The following is a 27,577-nucleotide window of genomic DNA, read 5'->3' on the forward strand; positions in this document are numbered from 1 at the left end:
TGGGCAACAAGAGGAAAACTGCTTCTAAAAAGAGAAAGAAAGAAAGAAAGAAAGAATTTTGCCACTAATCACGATGGCTTCTCTCTGGTATTGTTTTCTAATCTGCAAAATTATGAATTAGATTAAACTAACTGGAGACCCTTTATAGCCTATTTTTGTTGTTTTATTGTTTTGAGATTGTGGGCCTCAACAAAATGTCAGAACCACCAAAATGGCAAAAATAAATAAAATCTATTTGAGGTTCCATTAAATTCAGATGTTTCATTGCTTCTTGTTCTAGAGTCATCCAAAAGGTGTGAGAACATTTGACCTCATCTCTTGCATCATTCACTAGCAAAGATGTTAAGGGTACTAGCATAGGCAAATGGGAAAACAGAACTGGACTTTCCCTTTCTTATAGCTCTTATATTTTTAATAGAGATAGGGTTTTGGTTATACAGGAGAATATTTAATCCCCACCTTCTGAGAACAGGGAAAAATGAATGCCAGAATACAACTCACCACTTGGCTGTTTTTCTGAGATGTGTGAGCTGGTAGATGCCTGGCTTCTGATGGCTTAGCCTCATGGGGCCCATTGGTTTGCCCAGTAGCAAGCCTTCCTGGATCTGAGTGGTTTAAAAACTGGAGAGGGCCTGACATGCTGTAGATTCAAGAAGCATGAAATAGATCCAGTAATGATGACCCAAAGTATTTAAAAGGAATGTTTGCACAGACCAGTCAGGAAGAGATGCTGAGATCTGCTCAGTACCAACAGCAATGCCTTCTGGAAGGTTTCACTTCAGATCCTCAGTGCTTACTAGACCTCAGAAGGAGCTACTTGCTGAACCTGTTGCTTGAAGACAAGGCAGACCTAGTTTCTAAGAAAGCATGAAAACACTGTTAAGATTGTAACTGGTTGAAGCAGCCTACTAATATACATATATGCACTTGTAACACACTTAAATGCTATTAGGTTGGTGCAAAAGTAATTGCAGGTTTTACCATTAAAAGCAATGGCAAAAGTTATTAATTTTAATTAATATTTTTCAGTTATTATTAAAAGTAATTGCAAAGCCCTGGATTACTTTTGCACCAACCTAATACTTACGAATCATATCTTCAGATATCTGACTTGCAAATATCTTCATTTTCAATTTCTTGATCAGAAATGCTAACTATATCCCTCAAGATTCAGCCAAAAGATTAAAAGTCAAAATAGTTAATAATGCAGCATCATAGCTCATAGTTTTCTTTCTGCCCCAGAGAAATGTAAAATACAACCTCACATAATTTTTATTTTTTTGAGATGGAGTCTTGCTCTGTCACCCAAGCTGGAGTGCAATGGTGCGATCTCAGCTCCCTGCAACCTCCACTTCCCAGGTTCAAGTGATTCTCCTATCTCAGCCTCCCAAGTAGCTAGGATTACAGGCACCTGCCACCACGCCCAACTAATTTTTGTATTTTTAGTAGAGACGGGGTTTCACCAGGTTGGCCAGGCTGGTGCCTCACATAATTTTTATAAATTCAATTTCCCAAGAATTTCATTAAATCTTTTCTCTACTTAGTTCAATTCCATATTCTTTAGTCTCTAAAGTGAAATTAAAAGGAATAGAGAAAAAGTATCTTCCAAATTAATGTTCATATGATTTATTAAGCAATGGATAGAGAGTTTGGCTAGGCACAGTGGCTCACACCTGTAATCCCAGCACTTTGGGAGGCAGAGGCAAGAGGATCACTTGAGCCCAGGAATTCAAGATCGGCCTAGGCAAGATAGTGAGACACGATCTTCATAAAAAACTTAAAAAAGAAAAAAAATAGCTGGGCATGGTGGCAAGCACCTGTGGTCCCAGCTACTCAGGAAGCTGAAGCAAGAGAATCACTTGAGGCCAAGAAGTCAAGGCTGCACAGAGCTGTGATTGTGCCACTGGATTTCTTTTTTTTAAGATCAGAGAATGTACTCTGGAAAAAAAAAAAAAAGTGGCATTTAGAAACTGTGTAATGGAGGGGTTGAATGTAAGTACCGTGTGTTTTCTTTGCTGGGCGGTGTCTCCCAGAAAATTGAACAGGCCCAACATGAGAGGAATTTTCATAAGAGAAGGAAAAAAAATCAGGATTATGTGATTTGAGGGATGTGGAACAGGAAGCATAGGGCCTGACTTTCTTTTACTAATCCTGAAATCTGTTTTGAAATTTCTCTAATTCATTCTAGGTGTTATGCTAGGTATTGGTATACCTAATTCATTCTAGGTGTACTAGGTATTAGGTGTACCAATACCTAATTGGTATTGGCAATTATTAAAGTGTAAATAACTCTAGGCTGGATGTGGTGGCTCATGCCTGTAATCTCAGCACTTTGGGAGGCAGAGGTGGACAGATCTCTTGAGCCCAGGAGTTTGAGACCAGCCTGGGCAATATGGTGAAATCTCATCTCTATACATGAAAAAGCACAAAAATTAGCCCAGCTGCTCAGGATGCTGAGGTGGGAGGATCGCTTAGGCCCATGACTTCAAGGCTGTAGTGAGCCATAATGGAGCCACTGCACTCCAGCCTGGGTGGCAGAGTGAGACCTTGTCTCAAACAAAATAAAATGAAAATAAAAACAACAAAAATAAATATTTCTTTTTTTTTTTTTTTTCTTTATAAAGATGGGGTTTCACCATGATGGCCAGGCTGGTCTTGAACTCCTGACCTCAGGTGATCCACCCACCTCGGCCTCCCAAAGTGCTAGCCACAGGTGTGAGCCACAGTGCCCAGCCAAAAAATAAATATTTCTAATAAGACTAGTCTCTTTTTTCATTTTCATTATTTGATAACTAAGATCATTACTATATCAATTCTTTTTCCAAGAACCAAAGAAGAGAATTAAATAACTTAAATTTTAGTAGATGAAAATGGAGAATGGACTGTTCCTCAATCCTAGAACAAGAATCATACTGGAGACAAAGTTCTTTTTATTTATTTATTATTTTTTTATTTTTTGAGACAGAGTTTTGTTCTTGTTACCCAGGCTAAATAAAGTGGAGTGGTATGATCTGGGCTCACTGCAACCTCTGCCTCCTGGGTTCAAGCGATTCTCCTGCCTCAGCCTTCCAAGTAGTTGGGATTACAGGAGTCCATCAGCATGCCCAGCGAATTTTTGTATTTTTAGTAGAGACTGGATTTTGCCCTGTTGGCCAGCCTGGTCTCGAACTCCTGACCTCAGCTGATCTGCCCACCTTGGCCTCCCAAAGTGCTGGGATGGCGTGAGCCACCATGCCAGGCCTGATAAAGTTGTTAAGAATTTCATCCTGCCTGGCCTGGTGGCTCATGCCTGTAATCCCAGCACTTTGGGAGGCTGAGGTGGGAGGATCACGAGATCAGGAGATTGAGACCATCTTGGCCAACAGGGTGAAACCCCACCTCTACTAAAATAATAATTTTTAAAAAGCCAGATGTGGTGGCACTTGCCTATAATCGCAGCTACTCAGGAGGCTGAAGCAGGGGAATCGCTTGAACCCAGGAGGCAGAGGTTGCAGTGAGCCAAGATCACACCACTGCACTCCAGCCTGGTCATAGAGCAAGACTCCATCTCAAAAAATAAATAAATAAATAAAAAACAGCTGGGCGTAGTGGCTCACACCTATAATCCTAGCACTTTGGGAGGCCGAGGTGGGTGGATCACCTGAGGTCAGGAGTTCAAGACCAGCCTGGCCATCATGGTGAAACTTCATCTTTAAAAAAATAAATAAATAAAAATAAAAAATAAAATGAATCTCATCCTTTACTTTTATTACTTTACCGTTTTATGAATCTTGTGCTATACTGACTTTACTTAATGAGTTTCACTCACACTGTCTCTAAGAAACAAGCTACCCTGTGAGAAAAAATATAAACCAAGAAGGATGAACATATAAATCCTCCAGTATAAGTTCAAGTACCATCTTCTCCAGGGAGTTTTCTTGATTCCTGAAAGGTAAGGGTAATCTCTCCTCCTCTTATAGTATGTATAGTATGTGATTTTCTTTGTTGTCTCATTCAATATTATACTGTGTAAATATCTTATCTCCTCTAACACATTAAAGACATCTAGGGCAGGTTGGCGGCTCATGCCTGCAATCCCAGTACTTTGGAAGGCTGGGGTGGGAGGATCAGTTGAGGCCAGGAGTTTGAGACCAGTCTGGCTAACAAAGTGAGATCCCATCTCTACAAATTTTTTTTTTTTTGAGACGAAGTTTCACTCGTTACCCAGGCTGGAGTGCAATGGCACCATCTCAGCTTGCCACAACCTCTGCCTCCTGGGTTCAAGCAATTCTCCTGCCTCAGCCTCCCGAGTAGCTGGGACTACAGGTGCGCGCCACCATGCCCAGCTAATTTTTGTATGTTTAGTAAAGACAGGGTTTCTCCTTGTTGGTTAGGCTGGTCTTGAACTTCTGAGCTCAGGTGATCTGCCTGCCCGGGCCTCCCAAAGTGCTGGGATTACAGGTGTGAGCCACCACGCCTGGCCACTCTACAAAAATGTTAACAATTAGCCAGAGGTGGTTGTGCAACACCTGTAATCGCAGTTACATGGGAGGCTAGGGAGGAGGATGGCTTGAGCCAGGAGATGGAGTCTGTAGTAAGCTATGATTGTGCCACCAGCCTGCATGGCAGAGTGAGACCTGGCATCCAAGCAAACAAACAAATAAAGGTATTGAAAAATAGGAGCTATTTCTGGTTTACTTTTATCATCCCAATACCAGGCACAAAAAATATGGATTGTAAAATGAAAGAACTAAAAAGCTGAAAAAAACCTTAATGCAAAGTTAACTAACACGGATAATGATAGTACTATTCCCCCAAACTAACCATACAATAATACAAAAAAAATGTATTAGGAGCCGGGCGCAGTGGCGCGTGCCTGTAGTCCCAGCTATTCGGGAGGCTGTGGCTGGAGGATCTCTTGAATCCAGGAGTTCTGGGCTGTGGTGCGCTATGCCGGTCTGGTGTCCGCACTAAGTTTGGCATCAATATGGTGACCTCCCGGGAGCAGGGGACCACCACGTTGCCTAAGGAGGAGTGAACCAGCTCAGGTCGGAAACGGAGCAGGTCAAAACTCCCGTGCTGATCAGCAGCGGGATCGCGCCTGTGAATAGCCACTGCACTCCAACCTGGGCAACATAGCGAGACCCCGTCTCTTTTTTTTTTTTAAGATAGGTTTTCACCATGATGGCCAGGCTGGTCTTGAACTCCTGACCTCAGGTGACCCACCCACCTCGGCCTCCCAAAGTCCTAGGATTACAGGCGTGAGCCACTGTGCCCAGCCCCATCTCTCTCTTTTTTTTTTTTTTAAAATTATTAGGAATCTAAAGTAAAAATAAAATATAGCGCCATTACAGGATTATTCTGTGATTTTTAGGTTTGTACATGACTACTCTACTTTTTACACATTCATAAGATGTAGTATACTATGCTACATTTAGTAGGAAATGACAAGTATAAATGTTTACCACATCAGACTTCAGAGAAAATTCCAAATCCAGGGCCAGTTTTCACAAGAAACCTGAATTGTCCAACATGAGTGGCTGCTCTGAGCAATTTGCCAGTAGAATGTTTGCATATCAAAGAAGCTGTTGCTAGGTAAACACATCACAGAGATCCAAAGACAAAGGGACCTTCTAAAATGTTACAGTAAAACCTGTAGCTCTTTATTTCCCCAATTAATGAAGTGAAAACACAAATGATTTTCAACAAGCTTTGTACACTTAAGTAACCTTAAGAAAGTGATCCCACCAAAAGTGAGCAGTTGTGTAAACATGAAATTCATATTTTTCAGGCCAGGTGTGGTGGCTCAAGCCTGTAATCCCAGCACTTTGGGAGGCCGAGGCGGGTGGATCACGAGGTCAAGAGATCGAGACCACCCTGGTCAACATGGTGAAACCCCATCTCTACTAAAAATACAAAAATTAGCTGGGCATGGTGGCGCGTGTCTGTAATCCCAGCTACTCAGGAGGCTGAGGCAGGAGAATTGCCTGAACCCAGGAGGCGGAGGTTGCGGTGAGCCAAGATCGCGCCATTGCACTCCAGCCTGGGTAACAAGAGCAAAACTCCGTCTCAAAAAAAAAAAATCATATTTTGGGCCTTTCTTTTGTCAAATTCTTGGCTAGGTCAAATTTTTATACTCCAATACATACAATCAAGGTAGAGGTACTTTGAAAGAAGGTGAAATGATGATTCCATTTACTATTCTGAAAGCATAAGATGTGTTAAAAAACTGGAATTCTAATTCTAGGATTTTTTTTTTTTTTTTTTTTTTTTTGAGACAGGGTCTCGCTCTATCACACAGGCTGGAGTGCAGTGCTGAGGTATTGGCTCACTGTTGGGTACCAGCCCCAATCCCGTATGTGGGTGCCCTTAGTCTTGCAGTGATGAGGGATTGAGAAAAGGAAATAAAGGCAGAGACACAAGACTAGAATTTACGGCATGGGTCCAGGGGACCAACGCAAGCACCAGAACCACGCTGGCCCTGAGCTCTGGGCTCCAAACACTTTTATTATGTGCACAATCTCATTGATCTTACTGGCCTGGAAGGGGAGGGTGAGGGGTACGTAAGATAGCCAGTGAGGAGAGCACTTGAGATCCTTCTAAGACATGCTAAACTAATGCTCTGAGCATGTAACAGCGCTTGAGATCATTCTTGGATATGCTAAACTAGTACTCTCAGTTTATCACCGATTGTTATCAGGGTGCACCTGCATCAGTAGTATGACAGATGAGGAGCCACCCTGTCTGACCACACCCAATGCATCAAGGGGCTTTTATCTCCCAAGCATTGAGGACACAGAGCAATTAAAATCACTCCATATTCTGAGAACCTAGGCAGAGCCTGAGGTTCCGTGATCTCTGCCCTGCAAGGCTTTTCTCCTCTTTGTCAGCTCCCATCTGCAAAGACCCTACCCGACCTTGTGAGCAGAAGTCGCCTCCCTTCTCAGAGATCTTTGCACAAGCCTCTTTATGAGACCCTCATGCAGTCATCATGTTGAGAAGGCATTCATGGGACCAGAGAAGTATTGCCTGCTTTGCAACCACGCTGCAGTGTTCCCTGGTGTTACTTTGCTCTTGGATGGTCTTTACCTCAGGCCTCCTGTTGCCGCTTGATTTCTAATTAACTGCACCAATAACATATTTAGTTTGGTGTATAAACTTCAGTGTACTCTAAGCCAAGCAAGCTTATAATTATTTAGCTAGAATTAACATAGGTCTCCCGCTGGCCATCTTGACCCATAGCTCACTGAAACCTCTGCCTCCCAGATTCAAAAATTCTCCTGCCTCAGTCTACCAAGTAGATGGAACTACAGGCACGTGCCACCATGCCTGACTAATTTTTTGTATTTTTAGTAGAGATGGGGTTTCACCATATTGGACAGATTGGTCTTGAATTCCTGACCTCAAGTGTTCCACCGCCTCCGCCTTCCAAAGTGCTAGGATTACAGGTGGCGTGAGCCACCTCGCCTGACCTTAGGAAAATATTTTTACAGCAGAGAAAGTATGTCCAAATTTGTATTCCTGATACCAGAATCACCAGGAATATTCTTCATACATCATCTTATCTTCAAAAAATAATGAACCCTGACCTCACCCAAGTTCTGATTTAGTTGGTTAACATTGGAACCTAGACATAAATATATTTTTTAAAGCTATACTAGTTGGTCTAATGTGAATTTACTGCTAAATTCACTATAATTGAAGACAGTGTTCACTGTCTATAATTATGTATGATAAAAATGAATTGGAGAGAAACAAGTTATGTTTATAGGAATAAGAGTAATAGATAATAACTAAACCAATAGAATAAGAAATAGGCCAGGTGTGGTGGCTCACCCCTGTAATCCCAGTGCTTTGGGAGGCTGAGGCAAGTGGATCATAAGGTCAGGAGTTTGAGACCAGCCTGATCGACATAGTGAAACCCCATCTCTACTAAAAATACAAAAAATTAGCCAAGCATGGTGGCAGGCACCTGTAATCACTGCTACTTAGGAGACTGAGGCAGGAGAATCCCTTGAACTCAGGAGGCAGAGCCAAGATTGCACCATTGCACTCCAGCCTGAGCAACAAGAATGGAACTCCACCTCAAAAAAAAAAGTATGAAAGCGATCTTACATGTCTATGCATATGTATCTTCTGTTCCTTTAACAACTGCATCCATACTGACAGAGATTTTATTGTTTTTTGCTGTTGAAATCAGTGCTGTGTGATTAACACTTTTATACTTTTATTTATTTATTTATTTTTTGAGATGGAGTTTCACTGTTGTTACCCAGACTGGAGTGCAATGGCACGATCTCGGCTCACCGCAACCTCCACCTCCTGGGTTCAAGCAATTCTCCTGCCTCAGCCTCCCGAGTAGCTGGGACTAGAGGTGTGCACCACCAGGCCCAGCTAATTTTTGTATTTTTGGTAGAGATGGGGTTTCACCACATTAGCTAGGCTGGTCTTGAACGTCTGACCTCAGGTGATCTACCAGCCTCTGCCTTCCAAAGTTCTGGGATTACAGGTGTGAACCACCTCACCCAGCCTATACATCTTTCTTTGTATGTAAATAATACTTTAAGATAAATTCCTAAACTGGGCGAGGTGGCTCATGCCTGTAATTCCAATGTTTTGGAAGGCCAAGACTTGAGGATGGCTTGAGGCCAGGAGTTGGAGACCAGCCTGGGCAACATAGACCCTGTCTCTACAGAAAAATGTTTTAATTAGTCAGGCGTGGTGGTACATGCCACCTATAGTTGGGACTATAGGTCCCAACTACTCACGAGTTCAAGGTTGCAGTGAGCTATGATTGTGTTACTGCACTCCAGCCTGAGTGACAGAGTAAAATCCTGCCCCCCCACCAAAAAAAATTTCTACATGTAGAATTATAAGGTCAAAGTAATTACAAATTTAAAATTTTCAGGTATCAAAAAGTTGTAAAAACAGAGCCTCTGCAAAAAGTAAACACATTTTTTTCTAGCAACTGCCTTTAGAAGCATTAAATAAAAATGTCTGTTCTCTGTGAAAGGTTGATTCTCATTCTTTATTTGACCAATTTGCAACAGTTGACAGAATTAATTACCCTTTTTTCCACGAAACACATTCTTCACCTGAGTTCTTTTCTTTTTTTGAAGGTGGAGTCTCACTCTGTTGCTCAGGCTGTAGTGCAGTGGCATGATCTTGGCTCACTGCAACCTTCACCCCCCGAGTTCAAGCAATTCTCTGGCCTCAAACTCCCTAGTAGCTGGGATTATAGGCATGTACTAACACATCCAGCTAATTTTTTTATTTTTATTTTTAGTAGACAGAGGTTTCGCCATGTTGGTCAGGTTGGTCTTGAACTCCTGACCTCGAGTGATCTGCCTGCATCGGCCTCCCAAAGTGCTGCGATTACAGGTGTGAGACACCGTGTCAGGCCTCTTCACTTGTCTTCTAATGTGGGATGCTCGTGGGGTTTTCCTCAGAACACACTGGACTCTCCTTTTAAGAGACAGGTCTTGCTCTGTCGCCTAGATTAGAGTGCAGTGGTATGATTATAGCTTACTGAAGCCTCCAACTCCTAGGCTCATGGGATCCTCCCATCTCAGCCTCCTGAGTAGCTGGGACTACAGGCACATGCCACCACCCAGCTAGCTTTTTTATCTTTTTAAAATGTATTACTATGTTTTATTATTATACTTTAAGTTCTGGGATACATGTGCTATTTTTTTTTTTAAGACGGGGTTTCACCATGTTGGTCAGGCTGGTCTTGGACTCCCGACCTCAGGTGATCTACCCATCTTGGCCTCCAAAGAGCTTGGATTACAGGCATGAGCCACCAAGCCCGGCCAATTTTTTTAAATCTTTGTTTATTTATTTTTGAGATGGAGTCTTGCTCTGTTTCCCAGGCAGAAGTGCAGTGGCTCACTGCAACCACTGCCTCCCAGGTTCAAGGCATTCTCCTGCCTCAGCCCCCCAAGTATCTGGGATTATAGGCACCGGCCATCATGTCCAGCTAATTTTTGCATTTTTAGTAGAGATGGGGTTTCTCCATGTTGGCCAGGTTGGTCCGAACTCCTGACCTCAGGTGATCTGCCCACCTTGGCCTCCCAAAGTGCTGGGATTACAGGCAAATTAAAACATTTTTATTTTTGTAGAGACAGGGTCTTGCTATGTTGCTTGGGCTGTTCTACAAACTCCTAGATTCAAGTGATCTTCCTGTATTTGGTCTCCCAAAGTGCTGGGATTAGTAAAGGTGTGAGCCATAGCCCCTAGCTGGACTCTCCTTTTCAATCTTCCCTCCTGATTATTCCTGTCTCCTTGCATTCTGAACACTGAAATGTTCTAGGTGTCAGTCCTTGGTCCTCTCTCTACCTACACCCATACTCTTGGTGGGATCTCATTCAATCTCATGGATTTAAATATCTTCTCTCCATTTGAATGTCTAAGAAAAATCTTAAAATGTCTAAAGCTAAATTGATAATCTTAGCCCCAAAACCTAATCCTTCTATGTTTTACCTTATTTCAACTCAGCAAATGGCAATTCCATCTTTTCAGTTGCTCAAAGCAAATTATTGCTTTCTCTTTTACATTCCAAGTTCCTCTCCTCATTAATGTTTATGCTCAACTCAGATGCCCAGATAAATCTCTGTTACCAGATTTCTGAGACAACAACACTCTCCCACCTCCCAACATCACTGCCTATCCTCTTAGCTTGCCTATTTTTAAAATATAGCATGTCATAATCTCTAAAATTAGCATATGTATTTCTTTACTTGATCATTGTCTCCTCTACCAGAATATGAGCTGAGAGCAGAAGCTTTGCTCGTTCACTAGGGTATCTCTAGCACCTAGAGAAGTGCTATGGCAGAGTGACCATTCAACAATAATTTGCTCCATGAATGAATGAATTGTACAACTTATACATAGATACTATTGTCAAAAACCAAGCTGTTGAGATGGCAAAGGCAATAGATTTAGAGATGAAACATCAGGTTTGGGGCCTATACCAGCCACAGCTATGTAGCTTTGGGTGGTATCCTTCAAAGTCTATCCCCATCTGTAAAATGGGGTTTCTGCCATCTTCCTCAACAAAAAAGAAAGCTGGACTAGTCAATATCTATTTGGTATTAAAAGATACAAAAGATTCACTATCTGCAATTTACAAGAAATATTTCCTTCAATTTTCTTCTTAATTTCACTTGTTTAGGTACAACACAATATGAGACAATGTGTTTAGGGGCTATCACTACAATATCATTATATTACTAAGTCTGTGCGTTTAATGTATCACTTGTGCAAATTTTAAGAATAGTAAAGTAGGTCAGGCACGGTGGTTCATGCCCAAAATCCCAGGATTTTGGGAGGCCGATCCAGACCAGTCTGGTCAACAGTGAAACCCTGACAGTACCAAAAATACAAAAATTAGCCGGCATGTTGGCATGGGCCCGTGGTCCAAGCTACTTGGGACGCTGAGGTGGGAGGATCATTAGAACCCTGGAGGTGGAGGCTGCAAAGAGCAGAGATCACGCCACTGCACTGCAGCCTGAGCGACAGAGCTAGACTCCATCTTTTTTTATTTTATTTTTTTAAGAGACAGGGTCTCGCTATGTTGCCCAGGCTGGAGTGCAGTGGCTATTCACAGGCACGATCCCACTACTGATTAGCACGGGAGTTTTGACCTGCTCCGTTTCCAACCTGGGTTGGTTCACCCCTCCTTAGGCAACGTGGTGGTCCCCCACTCCCGGGAAGTCACCATATTGATGCTGAACTTAGTGTGGACATCCAATCGACATAGCACACTGCAGCCCAGAACTCCTGGGCTCAAGCGATCCTCCCACCTCAGCCTCCCGAGTAGCTGGGACTACAGGTGCGCGCCACCGTGCCTGGCGAGACTCCATCTTAAAATATATATATATGTAGAAAGAATTACCAGAAACAGAAAATCATCAAAAAATTTCCTATTACTTTGATGTTTGCACAACTCCGTAAGTATACTAAAAATCAATGACTTTTACGGTATGAACATTATACAAAGATCATACATAATAAAACGTGTAATGAAACAGATTATCTAATTCCATATATGGGGCTACTATAAATAACTTCAGAATTTAAAAATAGGAAACAAATACTAAAAGCTTCAAAACTTAAAAAAAAATTTGTTTTAGATGAGCTCTGCCATTAGTTGAAACAGGCCACTATCAGGAACGGCTTGTAAAAGAAACCCGTTATCTGGTCAAGTCCTAAGTGAACTGAACTACGTATCTTCAAGACCATACTGGGATGACTGCAACCTACGAGCAGTTCCTCGAGCAGAGCAAGCACATTCATTCGACTCAGTAACTCAAGGGGCCAGTGCTCTCCAGCATCCCCCTTGCCATCGCCCTGTCAGGCTCCCCAGGCAATCGCTTATATTATTCCTTCTCCAGCGTGGACGCCTACGGGGAGAGAGCGTCCCCTCTCGACGGTCAACTGGCATCTATTTAGCTTATGAAGCCCGCGTGGGTTCTCCAACCCCATGCCTGCCGGGGGACTGGGTATGAAGCCCGCGTGGGTTCTCCAACCCCATACCTGCCGGGGGACTGGGACGTGGGGGTGACAAAATCTAAACTACGACCCTCCCTGAGCCCTGGCAACTCCGGGGTGACCCCGACACCGAGGGGGCCACGCGCGCTCCGGCTCCGACACCCCTTCCAGCTCCGCGGGGCCTAAAACAACCGGCTGCGCTTCACCCACGGCTGAGCATCAGATTCAGCTGAGGAGATTCTAAAAGCGCGGCGCTGGGCCCACAACCAGGCCCTCCAGAGCACAACGCGGAGGGGGCCCGACCCAGTCTGGTGGCGTCGCTGTGTGACAAAGTCGGAAGGCGAGCCAAGCTCCTCAGTTTCACATCTGTGGAGTCTTGCGCCCGCCACGTTCCGGCGCGGGGACCCGCCCAAACTTCCCTGGAAGCCAGGCGCCTCACACCACTGCACCGCGCCCCCAGGGCCTGGGCGGATACCTGAGACCCACCTCCCAAACCCGCGAAACTGTCCTCCTTCCCGCGAGACTGCCCCGCCCCAGCACCGCCCCGCAGCTCTACTCCCTGATTGGCTGGAATTGGCGCCGGGTTCCGGAGTCCTTTTCGAAAAAAAAAAAAAAAAAAAAAACCTATTCTGGTTTCCCGCCGAATACAAAGGCACACTCTGGACTGGCTCTTTCCTTCCGCCAATCATTTCCACCAGCCATTCATCACCGATCTTCTTCTTCCTTCCCTCTTCCGTCCCGCTGTCCAGGACCCGTTAGCTCTCAGCTAGTTCAGGGACTCAGGGCCTTCCGGGCTGCGCATGCGCCACCGCGTCTGCGGGGGACGAAGTGGGGCGGGGGCGCAGGCGCAATAGTGTGATCCCTCTGGCCAGTTCTTAAGCACGTGGGTTGGGCTGTCCCGCTTGGCTGTGGAGGGAGTGAAACCTCGATATTGGTGGTGTTTATCGTGAGCGGCGGACTAATAAAGGCCATGGCGCCAGCAGAAATCCTGAACGGGAAGGAGATCTCCGCGTAAGTTCCTGACATTGTGATTGAGTGTGGGGCTGTGGACGAGGGCTCCGAGGGTGTGCAGGTCTCCCGGACCCATTTTTTGCAGGAGGGACACTTGGAGCGGAAGAGGCAGGCTCATAATACCTGAAGACCTGCAGCCAAAGACCGCGGCCACAACCTGCGTTTGCAAGTGTACTGCCTAGTGGCTGTAGACGCTGTCTCCTGTGCTTTGGGAAAAAGTCCCGTGACGACATGCTTCCAAACGCGCAGCTGCTGTTGACTTTCTGCCAGGAGAGAGAGGGTAGTTGCAGCTTTCTGGAGGCGCCCCCCCCCAAAAAAAAAACTCAGAAATCCAATCTACTTACTTACTTCTCGTTAATTTGGAGGTAATAGTGAGGTGACAAGCCTTGACAAGACTACAAGGCTGTTAGTGACAGAGGGTCCTTCCAGCTCATAGCTTTTCCCACTACACCATAGTTTTATCATACAGTAAGTGAAATCTAATACCATTTTCCTTTTTCTTGAATCTCGTGCTTCTCTCTAACAGCCATCTCTCTTCCCTGGTCCTAGAGTTACTTTCAACTTAGTTTGGCTCCTGAGTCCTGAGAATATTATGCATTCCACTTGACCTCTGCCTGTTTTACCCTTGTGCGACATCTGAATGCTTAACTAGTGGGTATCGTTGCCAGCTTTACTCCCAGGAGGAGAGAAAGATATATTCCCTCTAGTAGAGGAAGGAGGGAAAGATATTCTGTGTGACTATACTGAGGTTGCTCTTGGGACCTTTCACATCACCAATTATTTAAGTAACTGTCACAGCATTTACTAAATAGTAGTTGTCCTGTAACTCCTAACTTTGTAATAGAGGTTTCTGAGTGCATTGGAAAGTCACTGGTGAAACAGTCGGGAGCGGTCGTGGCTCACTCCTGTAATCCCAGCACTTTGGGAAGCCAAGGTGTGTGGATCACCTGAGGTCTGGAGTTTGAAAACAGTCTGGCACTTACTACTTGCTAAAAGGAATTTCATAAGCTTTTCTTTTTTCAGACAGGGTCTCACTGTATTGATCAGGTTGGAGTGCAATGGTGCGATCTTGTCTCACTGCAACCTCCACCTCCTGGGTTCAAGCAATTCTCCCACCTCAGCCTCCCAGGTAGCTGGGATTACAGGCATGCACTACCATGCTTGGCTAATTTTTGTATTTTTAGTAGGGATGGAGTTTCACCATGTTGATCAGGCTGGTCTTGAACTCCTGACCTCAAGTGATCTGCCCACTTCAGCCTCCCAAAGTGTTAGGATTACAGACATGAGCCACTGCGCCCAGCGCTTTGCTTTTTCTTTATAGTCTTCCTCTCACTACTGTTTCCCACCCCACTGATAATGCTATCCCTGACTTTTGTCTTCTATTATTACTCTCCTTTTATACCTTCCTGGGAGCTCGGATATTGACAAAGTTCAGCACTCCAGATTCCTTCTCTACCTGCTCTACTCTGTGAGAAATTGGGTACTTACATGATGATTTAGTTGCCAAATTATCTTCCATTGGAAGTAACAGCCCCATTTCTTCCTCACGGGGAATTCTAAGGTTGCAGCCTGAATTTGACAACTGGGGGTTGTCTGAGAGTTAGAGACAAGTGTCTGTTCTTTGTGGGTATTTATTCAGTTATTCAACAAGTATCTGTGTGTGTCTCCTAAGCCAGGCAGTCTTCAAAGCTCTGAAACTCTTAACAGTGAACAAAACAGCCCAAATCCCTACCTTGGTGAAATTTGCATACTGATGGGTAGAGACAGACATTTAAATAGGTGAAACAGATTGTGAGGTGGTGGGAAGCACCAAGAGAACACCAGAGCAGAAAAGAGGGACAGGAATTTCTGTGGCCCATGGTGGCTGCAATTTTAAATTATGAGAGTCGTACTTTTTGTAAAAGTGACTTACAGCCAAAGACTTGAAGGAGGTGGGGCCTTGAGCCTGCCAATGTTGTGGGGGAAATATCTCCTGACCAAAACACAGCCTGTGCCATAGACCTTTGGCCTCACCAGTTAGTAAATTACTGCTTTGGGGGTCAATAGCAATGGCCCTGTGACAAGCTGACTGAATAGAGGCTCCTGAGTGGAGGAACCTGACTGCCCTGGGCAGAAGGGCGGTGTCTTTTAAAAGATTATGCCAAGGGGGAGAAGGATGTGCATTAGATAGTGTTGGAAGACCCATCTTGCATAGTTGTTCTGTATGTGTGTCTTTCAAAGGGGGCTTACTACCTTTCTATGATTTGTTTGGCTCTCCCTTCCCTTAGTTTGCCATAATTAAGCCTGCTCTCTCCATTGGTGGCATTTTTCTTAAGTCTCCTTTCTAAAAAGACTGGTTGTGAAGAGGCATATGGTTAGAGTAGGTGCTGCAAGGCAAGTTGGATAGGTTTGTAAGCTCAGCTGTGGATGGTAGCTTCAGAGCTTAAGCCCAGAGCTGCCCTCTCCATGCATCACTGGGCAATGGGAATTTACCTATTTGTGCCTTAGCTTCTGTATATTGGGGTAGTAATGACACCTAACTCATAAGGTTAGAATTCAATGAGTTAATACCTGTAAAGCATTTAGAGAAGCCCCTGGCACATGGTAAATTTTAATAAATAGGTACTTAGAAAGTATTCATCAAACAAACAAGTGATGTTTATGTTTATCCAGCCTGTACCTTTGGAAGCTGGTTTATAATCTTGAGACTTAGGATTTATCCTAGTGCTCAAAGATAAAAGTCTGGAACCTTGGCTGTACATTTAGCTACAGGGCTAAAACTGTTTTTGTAAAGGTAATTTGCTTACCATAGTGAAGGGCAGGTCTTCTTGGTTACTGAATTAACATGGTTATCCATAGCTTTTACTTTGTCCTATAGATTAAATACATGTAAGCCCTTTTGTGCTTAAAAAGATTTGTGTGGGCGGGGCACAGTGGCTCATACCTGTAATCCTAACACTTTGGGAGCCTGAGGTCAGAGGTTCGAGACCAGAACCCCTCTCCCCAACTTCTCTACTGAAAATACAAAATTACCTGGGCGTGGTGGCACATGCCTGTAATCCAGGTTACTTAGGATACTGAGGCAGGAGAATGACTTGAACCTGGGAGTGGAGGTTGCAGTGAGCTGAGATGGTGCCATTGACTCCGGCCTGGGCGACAAGAGTAAGACTCCTTCTTAAAAAAAAAAAAAAAAAAAAAAAAGATTTGCCTGTAATGAACTACAAAGTGCAGGAGGTTGCTCAAAAGTTAACATGGAAACTTGAATGTCATAGCTGGCTTGATTCTGGAAGACTGTGCAGGAGAGCAGGTCAGAGTTCCAGAGAGAGTGGGACCTCCAGCTAGGAGGAGCCCACACAGCCAGGCTGTTGGCCGGGTTGCAGTGAGTGTGACAGAGCCCAGGGCTGGCAGCCAGCTGCTGTGATCATGGCACCTTCGAAGGGGGATGTGGTTTGCAAATAAGTGTCTGTCCTTGTTCATCAGGGGGGTTGGGATTAGGTAGTTTGGGATTTGGATAGTGGGGTTTTGAGCAGGGGTATGTGGTTCCTGGTTATATCCCCCCACTTGCATGAAGAATCTTCTAGAAAGAAAGCTGGCTGCCAGGTGCGATGGCTCATGCCTGTAATCCCAGCACTTTGGGAGACTGAGGCAGGTGGATCACGAGGTCAGGAGTTCCAGCCTAGCCAACATGGTGAAACTCCATCTCTACTAAAAAATACAAAAAATTAGCCAGGCATGGTGGTGGGCACCTGTAATCCTACCTACTTGGGAGGCTGAGGCAGGAGAATCACTTGAACCCAGGAGGCAGAGGTTGCAGTGAGCCAAGATCATGCCACTGCACTCCAGCCTGGGCAACAGAGGGAGTCTCCATTTCAAAAAAAAGCTGGCCTAGCACAGAGGAGGGTCGTTGGAGTAGAGGGAAATGGCTCCCTTCTCCTCTAATTGTCAGTAGAGTTTGGTAGAATAGAGGTTAGAGGGCAGGGACTCCTTATGTGACCTTGGAAAAGTTAGCCTCACTTTCCTCTCTGTGCAATAGGGATGATGAGAACTGTCGACTTCCTGAGGTTGCCCCAAGGATTCAAAGAATGTAAGATTCTCAGAACGAGCTTCTGTGACATCCCATCCACAGTGCAGAAGGCCCCCATTCCCCTTAAAAAACTGTAAGGTTTGCTCTCCTTTGCTCCTCTTAATAGACTAAAAAGTGGCTTCTGGCACCCTGTAAATCCTTGACCCTGAAGAATTGGGGTGTTAAGGGTGCCACAGTCAAAATTCCTCAGCCACTCAGCTATTACCCTTCCCCTCGATTTTGCAGTTTATGGGGAGGGGGGAAGGGGCCAAGAAAAAAAGTTTTGCAATTGATGAAACTTTAGCCAGAAGCTCAGTGACTTGCCTGGGTGTTCCAAGGCTGGTGGTAGAGGCTCCATGGTGCGTTTTCCTTCCCTTCCATGGGCTTGTCACTGGCTTGCTAGAAGGAATTGCAAACTTCTGCCCCCCAGCAGGAGACATCCTGGCTTTAGTTCTCCCTGAGGCCCTTCCATTATGAGGAAATGATTCCACCTATCAGTCTGGTTGGGAAGCACCCAAACAGATTCTCTGAAGTCATTTTTTGAGGTTATAGTCATTTGAGGTTATAGTCCTCAAAAATTTTGACTGGTTAGAGACAGGTCAGACTTACTTAATTGCTGGCTAAGCAATTCTTTTTTCTTTTTTTTTTTTGCCCCTCACCACTAGCCTGGACAGGAGATGTACTGCTTCGTATCTGGGGCTTGAGAGGTTCCAGGAGTTTTGTGAAAGGTTTGGCCAGAGCCTGTCAGCAACTTAATCTTGACTGCAATGAATGACTTAACATGATAAATGATCTTTGGGTAAATACCAGTCCCTCCTTAGTAAGCAGCCTCTTAAATCTAACCTTTTCTGCCTGAGGTTTTCATATAGTCTTTTTGAAAAGCAGGAAGGCCAGGTCCCTATGAGGGTTTTCTTATTATGAGCTCTTGGCAGGTTCTTCCCTTCCCTATTCTTTCTACATTGCCCTCTGATGATCTAGATGCCTGCAAGGGACCTAGAGCTGTTCACTGGAGTGGTGATCAGCTCTGGTAACCAGAGCTGATCAGGTAATCCTCAAGTAGTCAGACTAACTCTCAGTGTTAGAATTAGGGGTCTGCCTGTTCTCACCAGCAGACCTGCGGCATCAGTTCTCCTTTGTTGACATATAGTTAGGTAGAACTTCTTACAGAGCCTCATACGCAGAGCCAACCCTGAGTTGTCTCAGAACTCTTGCTACTGGCAGAAGGTGATAAAAATGTGGCCTAGAGGCCAAATGTTTTGTTTGGCTTACAGAATTAGGTTTTTTTTTTTTTTTTTGAGATGGAGTTTTACTCTTGTTGCCCAAGCTGGAGTGCAATAGTGCAATCTTGGCTCACTGCAACCTCTGCCTCCCAGGTTCAAGTGATTCCCCTACCTCAGGCTCCCCAGTAGATGGGATTACAGGCACGCACCACCATGCCAGGCTGATTTTTTGTATTTTTAGTAGAGATGGGGTTTCATCATGTTGGTCAGGTTGGTCTTGAGCTCCTGGCCTGAGGTGATCTGCCCACCTTCGTCTCCCAGCTGGGATTACAGGCATGAGCCACCACACCTGACCTAGAATTAGTTTTAAACATTAGATTACTTCCCAGCACATTTATACCTATAGTTACACATAAAAATCTGGGTGCCTGACTTTTTGAAACGAATGAAAAGTTTAGCAATACTGTACTGTCTACATGCCACCAATTTGTTGGATCTGAGTAGATGCTGCCTGCCCCACTCCTCCTTGAGGAGGTGAGGGTGAGGGAGGGGACCATATTTTTTGGGAATCCTACCACACTTGATTGCCTGTACCAGGACTCCAAAGGTGCTTTTCTGTTTGTGATCTTTCTCTGAATGAACTTAGAGTTCACTTTTAAAATCCTAAGTTTTATGAAGCCTTAACCAATCTAACCTAATCTATAGCTCAATTTATTGCTATTAGATCAGAGGTTATCAAATGGGACAGTTTTTTCCTCACTCTACCTCAGGGCATTTGGGCATGCCTGGAGTCTTTAGGTTGTCCTATGGGGAAGGTGTGTGCTATTGGCATCCAGCAGTAGAGGCCAGGACTGGTGCCCAGTGACCCACAGGGCACAGGATAGTCCCCATAACAAAGGATGATCTGGTCCAAATGTCAGTGGTGCTGAGATTGAAAAACCCGGATCCAGAAGCTTAAAATGAGTGATTGTGTCATTGTGTATGTGGATTAATGACAGTCTTTACCCTTAGAATTAGAGGATTCATTTAAGTTTTACACTATTCGGAGTTATTTTCATGTCATAAATATCAAGCAGTTTGCGATTGGTTTCTAAAGGCTTTGAGTTAGAATTGGATGGAAAACTTTCAATGAATCGTAAAATAGTTTCCTCACATTAAGCTTTCAAACAGGTATTTGAGGTACCTGTCAAATTTGGTAAATGTTTGGGTTAAATTATAATTTTTGTTTTGTAAATATTTTGAAATGTAATAATAGTATTATTGACTGTCTTGTATACTGGTATAATGTAGCTTTTACTATATTAGTGATAGGTGAAAACAATCAGTTTTCTTTAAACGAGAAGGTAATTTAGTCTTTTTTTTCTTTCTTATCGTCTCCCTCCCTCTTTCCCTCATTCTCTCCCTCCCTCCTTCCTTTCCTCCTTTCCTCCCATCCTCCCTTCCTCCCTTTGATGAAGTCTTGCTCTTGTTCCCCAGGCTGCAGTGCAATGGCATGCAGCGTGTTTCACTGTGTTGGTCAGGCTGGTCTGGAACTCCTGACCTCAGGTAATCCGCCTGCCTCGGACTCCCAAAGTGGTGGGATTATAGGCATGAGCCACTGTACCCGGCCCTATTTTTTATTATGCATGTATTTATTTATTATTTATTGAGATGGAGTCTTGCTCTGTCACACAGGCTGGAGTACAGTGGTGGGATCTCAGCTCACTGCAGCCTCCGCCTCCTGAGTTTAAGCGATTCTCCTGCAGCAGCCTCCTGAGTAGCTGGGACTACAGGCGCCTGCCACCATGCCCGGCTAATTTTTGTATTTTTAGTAGAGATAGAGTTTCACCATGTTGGCCAGGCTGGTTTCAAACTCCTGACCTCAGGCAATCCACCTGCCTCGGCCTCCCAAAGTGCTGGGATCACAGGCGTAAGCCACCGAGCCTGGCCTCAAATATATGTATTTCTTGGAACACTAGGTGGCCTCACAATCACAATTATTTTTACAAGGAACTACGTATTAATTTTTAAAAAATTTTATGAAGCATTTTTTAGTATAAAAATTGTTAACAGATGAAATCAACAAATGAACAAAATGGGAATGAAACATGTTAAATAAAACATTTGTGTTCTGCATTTTAAAAATCTTGTAAGAGTAATCTATTGGGGCAGGGGGATAAATTGTGTCCTTGTTTAGAAGAAGCCCTATATGTTGGTAAATGTTCTTGCTTCTTCTCTGATCAGTTACTAAAGGTGTTTTCCCTGTGCCATTTGAGAATTATTTGAGAACTACTCTAAGGTTGTGGCACATTTCAGCAATTTTGTTGTCTAAAGACAGCTTTATTTTAATCATGTAAATTTCATGCTGCCTCCTTTGCCTACCATATAGCTTCTGTTGAAATGTTTGTGTTATATTTTATTTTTACTCATTTTTCTATATCCATAATGTGAGTTAAACATTATATTTTAGCAATATGTTTTTCTCTATTGTAACATGTTAAAGATTTAAAATTGACCCATGATGTTAAACAGTGATGAATTCCATGATGAATTGGAATTTATAATGGATTTCAGCAAGAATGATTATAGAAGACTTTGGGCAAAAGAGAGGCTGAGTGACTGTGTAGGGGTATTAGGCCATGCCCAGCACCACATCTGATTGTCATTCAGGGGAGCAGCAAGGGCTAGAACTGCTGGGCAGTAAAAACTCTTGTCTCAGAGCAGAACTGTGGCCTCTATCTAGGTCCAATCCCAGTTAAAAAATAAAAAGATCCAATGGTCTATTCTTTTGAACTATATAATTGTAGAGAATACTGATTTGAAAAAAAAAAATCACCAACTAGAAATAAAATTTGAGTTGGGTGCAGTGGCTCACACCTGTAATCCCAGCATTTTGGGATTACAGGCTGCTCAAGACCAGCCTGGGCAACAAGGCAAAACCCCATCTCCACAAAAAATACAAAAATTAGCAAAAATTAGCTGAGTATGGTGGTGTGCACTTGTAGTTGCAGCTACTTGGGAGGCTGAAGTGGGAGGATGGCTCGAGTCCAGGAGGTGAAGGTTGTAGTGAGCTGGGATTACACCATTGCACTCCAGCCTGGGTGATAGAGCCAGACACACACACACACACACACACACACACACACACACACACACACTCTCTCTCTCTCTCTCTCTCTCTCTCTTTTTTTCTTTCTTCTTTTTTCAAGTCTAGTTTCTGTGACTTGCCTTGGAAGACCCTGTCTCATAAAATAAAATAAATAAATCAAAATAAAAATAAATAAAATTTGGAAATCTTGGGTATGACTTCTTTCTTGTACCATTCAACATTCTTGACTTGGCCAGTCCAAATAATTAATTTCTTGTCTGCCTGTTTATGTCAGTTTTTTGTGAAGTGTGGAGAAGTGGAGCTGGGAGTAACCAAATTAGAATGAGGAAAGAGCTGTTTGTGAATTTCTATGTATATTATTTGTCAAGTGTGGTAAAGGTGGGTAAGATGAAGAAAGATAAATTACAAAGCTGGTTCTCCAAGAGGGACAGAGCTTGTTCAAGTTGAACGTTTGTATCATATATCATAAGTGGGCAAGGTTGAGCTATTCGAATATTTATTTATGGATATAATTTACTTGACATCCTAATGTACTGTTGAGAAATTGTATGTTGGTAAATTGATCATCTTAGTCGCAAGAGGTTATACTTTTTTTTTCACTCTAATAAGGAAACTGCAGGAGGTTATACTTTTAGCCTTGTGTTAAATTCTTTGTAAGGAAATTTCCTTTGTGAAATAGAATATAATTTGTAAGTTCGTACTGAATTTGGAGTGGCTTTCGTTGATTTATCATTCAGCGTTATGTGGATAACCTGTGGTCATCTTACCAGTGCAGGTTGAGCAAAAGCTGTGTGCTTGAGTTCTTTCCTGTAAAATTTTTTCATGACAGCACTTGGAGAGGGGAAATGTGAAAAAAGATGACCATCGGTACTTTGTAGAAGTGTTGGTCTAAGTTTTCATTTACTTACAATATGATTTTGAATGCCATCAACTAGTACATTTTCAATTATCCCTGAACCCTGTGGCCCAGTTTGTGTCAGTAGGAGTTAGAAAAGATCCACTTATGGCTGGATATGGTGGTTCATGCCTATAATTCTAGCAATTTGAGAGGCCGGGGCGGTGCGGGGGGGGCAGATCATGAGGTCAAGAGATTGAGACCATCCTGGCCAACATGGTGAAACCCTGTCTCTACTAAAAATACAAAAAAAAAAAAAGAAAAGAAAAGAAAAGAAAAGAAAAAAGATAGCCGGGCATGGTGGCACATTCCTGTAGTCCCAGCTACTCAGGAGGCTGAGGCAGGAGAATCACTTGAACCTGGGAGGCAGAGGTTGCAGTGAGCCAAGATCATGCCACTGCACTCATGGTGACAGAGCGAGACTCCATCTCAAAAAAAGAAAAAGGAAGATCTATGTCTGCTTGAGGCCTGGAAAATTAAAGTTCCTGGCACATATTAAACCAGATAATGTTCATTCAGTAGTGTTTTTATTTTTTATTATTTTGGAGACAGTCACTCTATCACTCAGGCTGGAGTGCAATGACACCATCATAGCTCACTGCAGTCTCAACGTCCTGGGCTCAAGCCATCCTCCTGCCTCAGCCTCCTGAGTAGCTGGGACTACAGGTGCCTGCCACCACTCCCAGCTAATGTTTTATTTTTTGTAGAGATGGGGGTCTCACTGTGTTGCCCAGGCAGGTCTTAAACTCCTGTTTCAAAGCAATCCTCCCTCCTATCCTCCCAAAGTACTGAGATTATAGGCATGAACCATTGCCTGCTCCTGGCTAGTTTGTTTTTTATTTACAAGAGAAATACAAGCTGGGTGTGGTGGCTCCTGCCTGTAATTCCAGCACTTTGGGAGGCTGAAGCAGGTAGATCACCTGAGGTCGAGAGTTCGAGACCAGCCTGACCAACATAGAGAAACCCTGTCTCTACTAAAAATACAAAATTAGCTGGGCATCATGGTGCATACCTATAATCCCAGCTATTCCACAGGCTGTGGCAGGAGAATTGCTTGAATCCAGGAGGTGGAGGTTGTGAGATTACACCATTGCACTCCAGCTTGGGCAACAAGAGTGAAACTCCATCTCAAAAAAGAGAAATACAGGCCAGGTACAGTGGCTCACACCCGTAATCCTAGCACTTTGCGAGGCCCAGGTGGTAGATTGCTTGAGCCCAGGAGGTCAAGGCTGCAGTGAGCCTTGATTGTGCCACTGCACTCCAGCGTGGGCAACAGAGCGAGACCCCTTGTCATAAACAAAAAAACAAAAGAGAAATACATCTAATAATCTGTATCACTTATTTGTGCTTGAAAGTGTTAACTCCACCCTTTTTCTCTAGGCAAATAAAGACAAGACTGAAGAATCAAGTGACTCAGCTGAAGGAGCAAGTACCTGGTTTCATACCAGGCCTGGCAATATTACAGGTATTATGATAGTATCTTAACATTAATATTGTCCTTGCTTGATCTCTCAGTATCATTTCAGACCTCTCCCTCTACTTTTTATTTTATTTTGTTTTTTTTTGGTGGGAGGTGGAGGGGCTGTTGTGGAATCTCATGCCTTTTCAGTCTCTCTTGGCAGGCTCCCCATCTTTGGCTCAACTTCTAAATGTTGGCATATCCTGGCCCTCTTCTCTTCTCTGTGGATACCCTTTCTCTAGGCCAGTGTAGTGTCTCTTAACCTTTGGTCTTATTAGGGCCCCTTTATAATCTTTTTTTCTTTAATTCAGTGTATTTATTTATTTTTGAGACAAGGTCTTGCTCTGTTGCCAGGCTGGAATGCAGTAGTGTAATCATAGCTACACTGCGGCATTGAACTTAGGGCTTCAAGCAGTCCTCCTGCCTCTGTCTGCTAAAGTATTGGTATTATAGGTGTGAGCCACTGCACCTGGCCCCCTTTACGCTCTTAAAGATGTAAGACCTCAAGGAGCTATTGTTTATACAGATTTATTAATTAATTTTACTATATTAGAAATTAGGAAATTTTGGCCAGGGGTGGTGGCTCATGCCTGTAATCCAGCACTTTGGAAGGCTGAGGTGGGCGGATCACCTGAGATCAGGAGTTTGAGACCAGCCTGCCCAACATGATGAAACCCCATCTTTATTAAAAATACAAAAATTAGCTGGGCGTGGTGGTGGGCGCCTGTAATCCCAGCTACTCAGAGGCTGAGGCAACAGAATTGCTTGAACATAGGAGGCAGAGGTTGCAGTGAGCCGAGATTGTGCCACTGCACTCCAGCCTTGGCCAAAGAAAGAGACTTCGACTCAAAAAGAGAGAGAGAGAGAGAGAGAGAGAGAAAGAAATTAGGAAGTTTTAAAAATGTTTATTCATGAAAAAATGTCAATAGTAAGCTCATTTATTTATGTTTTTATTTTATTTTTATTTATTTATTTTTGCTTTTTTTGAGACGGAGTCTTGCTCTGTCTCCAGACTGGAGTGCAGTGGCGTGATCTTGGCTCACTGCAACCTCCGCCTCCTGGGTTCAAACGATTCTTCTGCCTCAGCCTCCCAAGTAGCTGCTATTACAGGTGCACGCCACCACGCCCAGCTGATTTTTGTGTGTATAAATATATTTTTTTGAGGCGGAGTTTCGCTGTTGTTACCCAGACTGGAGTGCAATGGCACTATCTCGGCTCACCTCAACCTCCGCCTTCTGGGTTCAAACAATTCTCCTGCCTCAGCCTCCCGAGTAACTGGGACTACAGGTGCGCACTACCATGCCCAGCTAATTTTTGTATTTTTAGTAGAGACGGGGTTTCACCATGTTGACCAGGATGGTCTCGATCTCTTGACCTTGTGATCCACCCGCCTCAGCCTCCCAAAGTGCTGGGATTATAGGCGTGAGCGACGGCACCTGGCCCGATTTTTGTATTTTTAGTAGAGACGATGTTTTACCATGTTGGCCAGGATAGTCTTGATCTCTTGACCTCACAATCTGTCCACCACGGCTTCCCAAAGTGCTGGGATTACAAGTGTGAACCACTGCACCCAGCCAATAACTTTTTTTTTTCCTTTTTTTGATGACTGGACAATTTTTTTTTTCCCAATAACTTCTTTAAAACCAAAATTTAGTGAAAAGAGGGGCATTATTTTACATTTGTACACACCTCTTTCCTGTATGGCTTAATAGAAGAGAGCTGGAGTCCTCTCTGCCTCTGCATTCAGTCTTTTGCTTTGTGCTGGTTTCATTGAAATATATGGAGAAAATTTGGCTTCTTACAGATGTGTAGTTACAAAAGAGAAGAATTTGTAAAATAGTCTTTCCAGGTAATTATGGATATTTTTCTTTGATAATGTATCAGGACTCAGTAAGTAAAGTTTTAAAAGATTAATTGCAATGTAGAATCTGAAACAGCGATCAGTGAACTTTGCTACTTTGTTACATCAAAATGTTACATTTGGAATGAATATTTACCCCATGCATGGTTTTGTAACATCCTTTGTTCCTCATTTGGAAAATAATAGTTCCCTGAATTATGCAGATCTTCCAAATGTTAACATTTCATTACACAATATAAAAGAATTGCAATCATTAACATCACCAACAAGCTCATCAGAGAAATTTTCAAGTATTGAGAAGCTGTCAAGCTCACAGGGGTGGATAAAAAATTTTACATTTCACCCAAAAACTCACATTTTATCATTGGCAACAAATACAATTAATTGTTTTCCTTGAAATACCAGGCTTACTTTATTCATTTTTGAGAAAATATTTGTCAGATACTCAAGCCTAAATAATCATTGCTTGTCAGTTGTTATTTCAAGTAAAGATGGTGTTCCATATAGAAATGCATCTAGTTCAGCTAACAAGGCAAAAAAAAAAAAAAAGCACAAGTGCAGCCTGAGCAACAAAGTGAGACCCCATCTCGACAGAAAAATCAACAAATGAGCCAGGAACGGCGGTGCAGACCTGTGGTCCCAACTACATGAGAGGAAGGCAGGAGGACTGCTTGAGCCCAGAAAGTCAAGGCTGTAGGGAGCTGTGTTCATGCCACTGTACTCCAGCTTGGGTGACAGAGCGAGATCCTGCCTCAAAACAAAAGCACAAATGCTTTAGTAACAACTACAACCACTGTAGTTCTGTATATAGCAGAAGTGCATTATGAGTGCTTCCCAGTTTCTTACATAGACTATTAAAAACACATGCATTCAAGAGTTGAGGCTTATTTGTTTTTTACTTTTTTGAGACAGGGTTTTACTGTTGCTCAGTGCAGTGGCACAGTCTGGGCTCACTGCAACCTCTGTCTCCCAGGCTCAAGTGATCCTCCCACACAGCCTCCACAGTAGCTGGGATTACAGTACAGGCATGCGCCACCATGCCTGGCTAATTTTTTCTTATTCTTTTCTTTTCTTTTTTCTTTTTTTGAGATGGAGTCTTGCTCTGTCGCTGAGGCTGGAGTGCAGTGGCGAAATCTTGGCTTACTGCAGCGTCCACCTCCCGGGTTCAAGCAATTCTCTTGCCTCAGCTTCCTGAGTAGCCAGGATTACAGGTGCCTGCCATCATGCTCAGCTAATTTTTTTTTTTTTTTTTGAGACAGAGTCTTGCTCTGTCACCCAGCCTGGAATGTAGTGGTGTGATCTCGGCTAACTGCAACCTCTGCCTCCTGGGTTCAAGTGATTCTTACGCCTCAGCCTCCTGAGTAGCTGGGATTGTATAATCCGGATTAGTGGAGATGGGGCTTCACCATGTTGACCAATCCGGATTACAGAATCCCAGCTACTCAGGAGGCTGCGGCATAAGAATCACTTACGCCTGCCATCACACCCAGCTAATTTTTGTAATTTTAGTAGAGACAGGGTTTTGCCATG

General features: G+C 43.6%; 2 protein-coding genes across 6 annotated transcripts in view; one reads left to right on the top strand and one right to left on the bottom strand.

Annotated features, from left to right (window-relative positions):
* The window catches only part of LOC118144961 (uncharacterized), a 56,921-nt gene extending 45,127 nt beyond the window's left edge, over window positions 1-11,794 (bottom strand). For all 4 annotated transcript variants that reach the window (XM_078335105.1, XM_078335106.1, XM_078335103.1 and 1 more), the window contains exons 1-2: window positions 5,445-11,794; window positions 502-857 (exon numbers count right to left, since the gene is read on the bottom strand). In XM_078335105.1, the coding sequence (XP_078191231.1) occupies window positions 502-639 (138 nt within the window). In that variant the 5' untranslated portion in view covers window positions 640-857; window positions 5,445-11,794. The remainder of the gene's footprint in view (window positions 1-501; window positions 858-5,444) is intronic.
* A 1,562-nt stretch (window positions 11,795-13,356) lies between these two features.
* MTHFD1 (methylenetetrahydrofolate dehydrogenase, cyclohydrolase and formyltetrahydrofolate synthetase 1) overlaps window positions 13,357-27,577 on the top strand; it is a 71,854-nt gene continuing 57,633 nt past the window's right edge. For both annotated transcript variants that reach the window (XM_009006152.4, XM_035260705.3), the window contains exons 1-2: window positions 13,357-13,482; window positions 24,108-24,192. In XM_009006152.4, coding sequence (XP_009004400.1) covers window positions 13,442-13,482; window positions 24,108-24,192 — 126 coding nt within the window. In that variant the 5' untranslated portion in view covers window positions 13,357-13,441. The remainder of the gene's footprint in view (window positions 13,483-24,107; window positions 24,193-27,577) is intronic.

This window comes from Callithrix jacchus, chromosome 8 (assembly GCF_049354715.1).
Source record: "Callithrix jacchus isolate 240 chromosome 8, calJac240_pri, whole genome shotgun sequence".
Lineage (NCBI taxonomy): Eukaryota > Metazoa > Chordata > Mammalia > Primates > Cebidae > Callithrix > Callithrix jacchus.